The 9075-nt window shown below is 49.5% G+C and overlaps 1 protein-coding gene across 1 annotated transcript; it reads right to left on the minus strand.

The window, feature by feature from the left end:
* Window positions 1–1096: 1096 nt before the first annotated feature.
* On the minus strand, window positions 1097–7483 carry LOC149416512 (uncharacterized). The gene is made up of 2 exons (XM_089641261.1): window positions 5674–7483; window positions 1097–4836 (listed from the first exon to the last, which is right to left on the minus strand). Exons 1-2 carry the CDS (start codon window positions 7481–7483, stop codon window positions 1097–1099), a joined length of 5550 nt encoding a protein of 1849 aa, XP_089497387.1.
* Window positions 7484–9075: the final 1592 nt, after the last annotated feature.

The raw sequence follows: 9075 nt of genomic DNA on the forward strand, positions 1-9075 counted from the left end.
GCACCCAGGCTTGGTGAATGTTGGGCACTGGGTGTGCTGTTGTCTCTGCTCGCTTCTGGTGTTGGCGGTTTTCCAAAGGAGGGCCGGCTGGTCTCGAAGAGGTAACACCAGAAGATCTTGGAGCAGAAGACTCGGCGAGGTGAGGCAGATGTTGAGCAGGAGTCACTTGTTGATAAATAAAACGCTTGGTTTTGGTGGTAAAGATGAACTGATTTATTTTGAATTATGGGGCTGCTTATATTTAATTAGCCTGACTCGCGCCCGACATTGGGCTAGGAGCCTAAAAGTGGTGGGGGGTTGTACCCGCGCCAACAATGAGTTTATAGCCTCCGACAAACTGTTGCATATTCATTTTGTCGGTAGTACTGGTGATAGTAGTCGCTTAAATTTGAGAGTTAGAAAAGATTTTGAGCGCTTACATGAATGATAATTACATAGTTTAAATGCATAGTAGTTATAGGAATGTGTATCTTGACAACTAGATTTTTTGTTTGTCAAGATACGACAAAAAATAAGAAATGTTTGTAAAATAAATGTGTAAAAATGATCTCAAGCGATCAAATTTGTAAAACATGTTAAGTTAGTATTTTTCCGAGGTCCCCCGTAACATAGCGCTCAGAAAGAGATAAGATTCACTATGCTACGAGGTTCCTGGATTTTTGTACACGCAAAAAGGGTAAAAAATATTGTTCAAAAATGGGTTTACATATGGGTGAAAAACAGCTTTTTTAATATCTCCTCAGCGGTAGTATATCGAAAATAGTGTTTATTTGACTACCGCTGAGGGGATGAACAAGTAAAATATACATATTTGCAATGTTTAAAAATTGATTTTTCTATGTAAAATTTACATAGAAAAAATGCTGGACATTGATCCACGCGGCAGGTAAGCCGGCGATGTGGTATCGAAGCCATTCGGAGTCAAAGTTTTCAAGCCGCTTGGGCCGAAAATTGGACAAAATGACCAGTGGCGGGGAGTGGTGATTTTGCCAGTGGCGTGGAGTAGGGACATTTTATAAAAGTAAAACAATTTTTATGAAATTAAATAATGTGGTCAACTACGTCCGTTACACTCCCCCCGTTTAGCTATGCTAAACTAAAAAATAGGACGTTTGTTGGTACGTCGCAGTCCGCGGCGGCCAGTCCCTCTGGGATGGTGCTGGGCTGGTGGTACTGTTGAGGTTGCATCGGTAGGTGGGGCTGGCAAGATTACAGCGAGCTTCACAGCGGGGCGGACGTAAATTCCGGTGCTCGTCTGGATCCTGGCGGTCCTCACTTGGCCGTCTGCAGCAGGGGTGGCATCAAGGACTCGACCGCGTGGCCAGCTGTTGCGGGGCATAGCGGGGTCCATGATGATCACGAGGTCACCCTTCTTGATGGGGATGACTGGCTGTTGCCATTTTTGGCGAGCAGCCAGGGTGGGGAGATATTCGCGGAGCCACCGTCTCCAGAACATATCAGCAAGTTGTTGGCTGATACGCCACTGGCGACGGAGGCATACCTCCTCATCCTGCCTGTCGTATAGTGACAGATGAGGTCGGTTTCCGGCTCTTCCCAGTAAAAAGTGGTTGGGGGTGAGGGGCTCTTCGTCCCTGGGATCCACCGAGACGTGTGTGAGGGGGCGGTTGTTTACAGTCCACTCGGCCTCGGCAAACGCTGTCCTCAAGGTCTCTTCGCGTGGAGCTCGTTCCAGCAAGATGGCCTTCAGGGCGGTTTTTACAGAACGCACCAGGCGCTCCCAAGCTCCCCCCATATGAGGAGACATTGGAGGGATGAAGTTCCATTCGATCCCCTTTGTTGACAAATGATCCCTCATCCGGGTATCATTTTTGAGTGATTCGATGGCATCCTTCAGCTCGTTGTCAGCACCATGGAAGTTCGTACCATTGTCTGAGTACAGAGCTTTTGGTTGGCCTCGGCGCGCCGTCATGCGTTGTAAAGCCATGATGGCGGAGTCCGTGGTCAGTGAAGTTGTCAGCTCAAGGTGAATGGCACGAGTAGACAGACATGTGAAGATTGCACCATATCTTTTCTCCCGATGTCTGCATACGGTGACTTTCATCGGCCCAAAGTAATCTAGTCCACAGTTTGTGAATGGAGGAACATGGTGGGCTAGCCTTGATGGCGGCAAGGGCCCCATAAGTGGGGGGGCTGGCTTGCTCCTGCGCATCTTGCAGGTGGGGCAGTTGTGGGCGATCATCCGAATATTTGTTCGCAGTCGCAGCACAAGGTAGCTGCCTCGCACCTCAGCCATGGTTCTCTCCGTACTTGGGTGATTGGCTTCCTGGTGATGATGTCTCACCAGAAGTCTTGTATAGGCGTGATCACCATCTAATATGATCGGTGTCCGCACTGCTTGAGGCACTTTACTGAGGGCTTGTAATCTGGAATTCATCCTCAGTAGGCCATCAGGTCCAAGGAAGGGGCTCAAGGCTTTGAGTCGGCTGTCACTTGGTAGTGGATCTCCTTTCTGGAGCGCATTTATGTCATGATAAAATGTCTCTTCTTGACATATTCTTGCCCATCGTGCCTTTGCTTCTTTGATTTCATCGCTTCTTAAATATTTATCAGGTTGTTCGTGATGTTTTCCACGACACCTTTTAATAAAACGGTGTATCCAGCAGGTAGTTCGAATAAGTCGACGCCATGAAGAGAATCTGTTGATTTCGGGCAGTGTCTCTGCCACAGTTGTTGTGATGCCAACGTATTGAGGCCTCACTTCCAGGGTGCCATCATCAGGCTGAGGCAGTTTGCACCGTTCGCGCGGCCATTCTGCCTCGTCTGAGGTCAGGCAGGCTGGTCCACTGAACCATCGTCCAGAGTGCGAGAGGTCAGGAGTGTTGACGTCTCGGGTGCCGATGTCTGCCGGGTTTAGTTTGGTAGGGACCCATCTCCAATCTGCAATGCGGGTGAGCTCGTCGATTTCGCCGAGTCTGTTGGCCACAAAGGCGGAGTATGTGCGTGGATCTGTGCGCAGCCAGCACAACACTGTTGTCAAGTCTGTCCAGAACACTGTTCGCGCAATGTTGCTGCGACATTCTTTCTTCAGGGTTGCTGCCAGTCTGGCCGCCATGAGCGCTGATTGTAGCTCAAGGCGGGGTATTGATAGAGGTTTCAGAGGAGCCACTTTGCACTTGCTGGCCAAAAAGGTAGCTGTGGTGTTCCCATCAATCTCCTCGGTATGGTAGGCGACCGCACAGCATGCCTGCTCTGAGGCATCACAGAAGAGGTGGAGGGTGACGAAGCTCTCTTTGTTTTGTAAGCAGCGCCGAGGTATGGCAACTTTGCAGTCTTGCAGAAGTCCCAGCCAGTCCATCCACCTTTCGTTGTGTTCAGGTGTGATGATGTCGTCCCATCCGATGTTGGATCGCCAGACAGCTTGTAGTAGTATCTTCGATCGGACTGTGAGGCAAGCGACGAAGCCCACAGGGTCGAAGATTTTCATAACAATGCTGAGCAGATGGCGTTTGGTAGGCCTGCTGATCAGTTCAGGATCGGCAGCATCGCGAAATGCATATAAAAATCGATCTGTGACAGGATCCCACAGAAGTCCGAGGATTCTCTCGGTATCTGCTTCTCCGCTGTTTATGGTGATGGCTGACCTGGCTCGGTCTATAAGCGGGATAGTAGCCATCACTGAAGTGTCGTTAGAGGCCCAGTTTGTTAGGTGGAATCCTCCAGTTGACAGTACTTTGGCAACAGTAGTGATGAGTGCTGTCGCTTCAGTTTTGGTATCGACCGCATCCAAATAGTCATCCATATAAAACTTTGTTTGGATGGCGGCTGCGGCAGCAGGGAATAGTGCAGAATTCTCCTGGGCCACTTTGTTTCGCACGTACTGGGCGCTGCTTGGTGAACAGGTAGCGCCAAACATCATTGATGACATCATGTAAGTACGTGGTTCTTGTTGAGGTGTTGGTCTCCATAAAAACAATTGTGACTGTTGATCTTCACTTTTGATTTTCACTTGTAAAAACATCTCCTTGATGTCGGCGGCGAGAGCTATTTTTCCCTCTCGAAACCGGAGTATGTTTCCTAACAATGAAGTCAGCAGGTCAGGCCCAGTCAGCAACTGATCATTGAGGGAGGTCCCTCGGCAGCGGCTGGCAGCATCAAACACCACACGGATCTTGTTTGGTTTGTTTTGGTTCACTACGGCAAAATGCGGTAGGTACCATTTGCGGGCAGAGGGTTTTTCTACCTCTCGATCCGTAAGTTCACGTGCGTGGCCTTGTGTTATAAGTCCGTTGATTTTAGCTGCATAGGCGGTTGCCAAGTCCTTTTCCTTCGATAATTTTCTCTCCAGAGACCACAGTCGTTTTAATGCACATTGCCGATTGTCAGGCAGTGTGATATTATTCTCCTTCCACAGAAGGCCGGTTTCCCATCGGCCAGATGTCAGTTGATGGGTTGTATCTTCCATCAGCTGATTTGCACGTACTATGTGCGCAGTTACACGAGAGGCGGACGTGATCCCCAATGAGTCAATCGCAAAATTGTGTTTGATGAGATCACTCATGAGGTCGTCTTTGTGGCTCTCCTCGCGCAGGGCCAGTGTTGTAGCCTCAGCTTCGTGTTCAGGGGCCCCTCCGCCATGGGTGATCCACCCCAACGCCGTCCGTGACAATATTCGCGTAGAGTCACGAACGTCGCGCACTTCCCTCGAGACAATAAGGTGTACATTGTCTTGCCCGATGAGAAGTGTGGGGGTGATGTAGCGGCCGTGGACCCTCTGTTCAGGAAGGCTGAGCTGCTGGACGGTGTTGGCCTTGATGACGTACTCATCAGAGATTCCGGCGCCGCGTAGAGTAATTGGCACGCGGCGGGACGTCAAGTCTGTTGAGCACATGTTTTTTGCTCCGTGTAGTCGTAGCTCACGGGTAGGTCCGGTTGTGCCGATTTTCTGTGCTGTGGTGGCATCAATAAGGGTGACAGTTGAGCCCTCGTCCAGAAGCGCAAAGGTTTTAATCTGTCGCTTGGGGCCCGACAATATGACCCCCACCACTTTTAACACGGCACTTTCGGTGTGGCGTCACATATTGTGAACGTTTGCCACTGTATTGTTATTTTCACGATAGTTCGGGTTGTGAAGAAGTCGGTGGTGGGGGTATCTGCACTCCCCCACTCCGCACCAGTCACTAACTTTGCAGAATTTGGTAAAATGTTTGCCATTGAGGCATACTCGGCACAATCCGGCACTTTTAACTGTCAAAAAACGGGTTTTTATGTCTTTCGCGGCGAAAGTACGACATTCGCTAAGTTGGTGGCCATTTTCACCGCACTGAACACACCCGGCGCGGTTGTCGAACTCGCGAACTTCATTCTAACTGTTTTGCACTTTTTCCCCGCTTCGATTATTTTCTCGATTATTACCAGACAAAATTTGGGGCATTCGATTATTACCAGACAAATTTTGGGGCTTTCGATTATTTTGCGCGAAATGTTGTTTTTCACTAGAATTGTCGTTGTAAACATTGTTTTCCCGCGATAAAAACCGTTCTGACGCGGCAGACGTGTTTAAACTGTGGTCACAAGTGTCACTTTTGTTCGAATTGTTTTTTCGCGAAAACTTTTCTGACGCGGCAGACATATTTTGGGAACTTTCACAGGTATCACGTTTTTTAGCACCGTTTTTGCGCGAAAACTGTTCCGTTGTGGCGAGCGTATGTTCACGGCGTGGGCGGGACCTCGCGGGGTCAACCAAACCGGACTTTGGGATGGCGTTCGCGACGGTTTTCAGGAAGGCGGCAAACTGGCAGATGGTAGCGGAGGCCTCGTAGTGCCGCACTTCCATCAGCCACGCCAACCGCAAGGTGGGCGGCATCTTCCCCGCGATGTCACTGAGCAGCGCTGGATTCGTCAGGTAGCCATCATTGTTGAGGGAGCGGAGTGATGCCACCAGGTTCTGAACTGTGCCAGAGAAGTCTGCGATGTCCTCCAGAGAGGCCTCAATTGTGAGGTGGGGCAGCTTCTTCACCTTGTCCAGCATCAGAGCAGCGAGTGAAGTAGTCCCTCCAAATCTCTGCTCCAGGACTGCCAGGATCTCCGGAACCTGGGCAGGGTCCATCAGAAGGGGGCCGACGGCTTCTCGGGCTTTCCCCTTGAGGGCCCGCTGTAGGCGGATCAAGTTTTCGCTGGAGGTCATCCGACATGTGGAGGTAGACTGGTTAAACTGTGCCCTCCAGGTGGGCCACTCCAGTGGATCTCCAGAGAATGGAGGCAGGTCCTTGGCCATAGATTGTCTGGCAATAAGGGCCGCCATTCGTGGATCGTCCTCAATTGTGGGACGGGGGCTGTCCTGAGCCCTTGAAGCTCTGATGGCTTCTGTCAGGGCGGAGGCCAGCTGAGCCATGGGACTGCCATCATGCTGAACCCAGGCTCTGGTATGTTGGGCCGTCTCATCCGCCGTAGGTTGGGGCGGGAATCTTGGCATGGAGCTGGTACTGGCTGTGGGCGGGCCATCTGGCCGTGCCGGCACGCCATACTCCTGTTCGCGCAGTGGTACGGGCGGCACATGTCCAGATGGTCCAGATGGTCCAGAGGGTCCAGGTGGTCCAGGCTGTGTCCATGGCATGTCCCACTGCTCCAGCAGTCCGGCAGGTGATCCTGGCGTCGGCGCTGGGTACCCCGGGTGGGGCAGAAGTACGGGCAGCACAGGGCCATGAGGTCCAGGCTGCGCCAGTACTGGGCATCCCTGAATGGTCCAGGGTGCTGGTTGCGCAGGGCCTGCTGGCTCTTGCTGCGCTCGTGATGCGTACCTCTGGTCCACCAGAGGTACAGGTCCGGCTGGCACTTCAGGTACGGCTTGCCTCTGTTCTATCAGAGGGGCGGGCGGTACGGGGCCAGAGGGTCCAGGCTGCATCATGTTTGGCCACCCTGCATTGGGCCAGGGTGACGAGGGCGGGGGACCGGCTGGCCTTGGCTGCGCCGCTGCTGAGTACTTCTGGTCCACCAGAGGCACCGGGCTCGGTTGGCCGGGCTGCACCCATCCAGGGCTGTACCCTTGGAAGCGCCAGGGTCCTCCTTGGGCAGGATACCCTTCCAGGAGTACGGGTCCAGATCGGGCAGGCGCTGCTGCTGCTGGTTCCTCATACCTCTGGTCCACCAGAGGCACCGGGCTCGATTGGCCGGGCTGCGTCCATGATGGTGGTGACCTCTCCAGGAGCTTCGAAGGTCCAGGAGGGGCAGGGGCTGCTGCTGTTGGAGCTGATTGAAGAGCTGCTTTAAGTCTCTCAATGTGCTCGGTTTGACTGCGAAGCTGTTGTCGCAATGACTCCATCGCATCCTCTTGAGATGTGGAGGGCGGTGAGTCATGATGTGCAGGTGGTGCCATGTCAGGAGTAGTGCTGGGCGTGGGCATGGGGGTTACGTCAGGCGTGACGTGAACCACAGCCGTGGCCTGAGACCCAGCGTCCAGGGCATCTGCAGATGGTATTGAGGATCCATCGTCTTGGATCCGGCTCGACCGTAAAGTTGGAGACATCCTGGTTGAAGGCGTGTGAGAATCTGGCTCGGAGGACCACTTGTACTGGACGGGAGTCCGCACAAGACTGTAGATTTAGGCGCCGGGTCCAAACCGTGTCTTCAACCGATGAGAATGCTCCTTTACGGCCGATGATGATGATAGTAGTATATTTGATGATGAAATCTGCCTCCCGCACCCAAGCTTGGTGAATGTTGAGCACTGGGTGTGCTGTTGTCTCTGCTCGCTTCTGGTGTTGGCGGTTTTCCAAAGGAGGGCCGGCTGGTCTCGAAGAGGTAACACCAGAAGATCTTGGAGCAGAAAACTCGGCGAGGTGAGGCAGATGTTGAGCAGGAGTCACTTGTTGATAAATAAAACGCTTGGTTTTGGTGGTAAAGATGAACTGATTTATTTTGAATTATGGGGCTGCTTATATTTAATTAGCCTGACTCGCGCCCGACATTGGGCTAGGAGCCTAAAAGTGGTGGGGGGTTGTACCCGCGCCAACAATGAGTTTATAGCCTCCGACAAACTGTTGCATATTCATTTTGTCGGTAGTACTGGTGATAGTAGTCGCTTAAATTTGAGAGTTAGAAAAGATTTTGAGCGCTTACATGAATGATAATTACATAGTTTAAATGCATAGTAGTTATAGGAATGTGTATCTTGACAACTAGATTTTTTGTTTGTCAAGATACGACAAAAAATAAGAAATGTTTGTAAAATAAATGTGTAAAAATGATCTCAAGCGATCAAATTTGTAAAACATGTTAAGTTAGTATTTTTCCGAGGTCCCCCGTAACATAGCGCTCAGAAAGAGATAAGATTCACTATGCTACGAGGTTCCTGGATTTTTGTACACGCAAAAAGGGTAAAAAATATTGTTCAAAAATGGGTTTACATATGGGTGAAAAACAGCTTTTTTAATATCTCCTCAGCGGTAGTATATCGAAAATAGTGTTTATTTGACTACCGCCGAGGGGATGAACAAGTAAAATATACATATTTGCAATATTTAAAAATTGATTTTTCTATGTAAAATTTACATAGAAAAAATGCTGGATTTTTATTTATTGTTATTAAGTTTAATTTGTAGAACTCCATTTTATTTTTTTATTTTTTATATATACAATAATATTATTATTGGGTTTATAAAAACAGTTTATTTTTAAACAAGTTCTGCTGTGTAATTATTATTACGCGTGACAGCTGTTTCGCCCTCTGAAGGCATTATCAAACTGTGGGTAGCCCACTTACAGACGATACATTTATATTATTTCTAGGTAGGTATTTTAATTTCATTTACTGATTTCTTAATTGATTTCTAAGTAAAATATTAAAAATTATTAATGGTTATTACCCCAGCAAAGTTTCCCCAATTAGTGTAATGTTTAAATTTGACTGAAGATTAGTCACCGAACCTCGGTAGTGTGCAGTCGTGTTTACCAGTTCTCTCTGTTTGACGGCTTACTTTGACGGCGGCGCGGCGTACAGATAAGATTTATTTATTGTTACCTTTTCGTATTCATTATTTTTGTTTGTGTTATTGGTTTGCGACGAAGTTGCGTGTTATTATTATTTCTATCATTTATTATTTCTAAAATAATAATTAT

Source organism: Hesperophylax consimilis, chromosome 16 (assembly GCF_061612785.1).
Source record: "Hesperophylax consimilis isolate HC1 chromosome 16, BYU_Hcon_1.0, whole genome shotgun sequence".
Taxonomy (NCBI): domain Eukaryota; kingdom Metazoa; phylum Arthropoda; class Insecta; order Trichoptera; family Limnephilidae; genus Hesperophylax; species Hesperophylax consimilis.

Excerpts from the sequence above, each read along its gene's own strand:
- LOC149416512 (XM_089641261.1), bottom strand. The coding sequence starts at position 7,483 with ATGTCTCCAACTTTACGGTCGAGCCGGATCCAAGACGATGGATCCTCA. Across the intron at positions 4,837-5,673 it reads CGCGAGGTCCCGCCCACGCC|ACTTGACGTCCCGCCGCGTG; the intron begins GTGAACATACGC and ends TGTGCTCAACAG.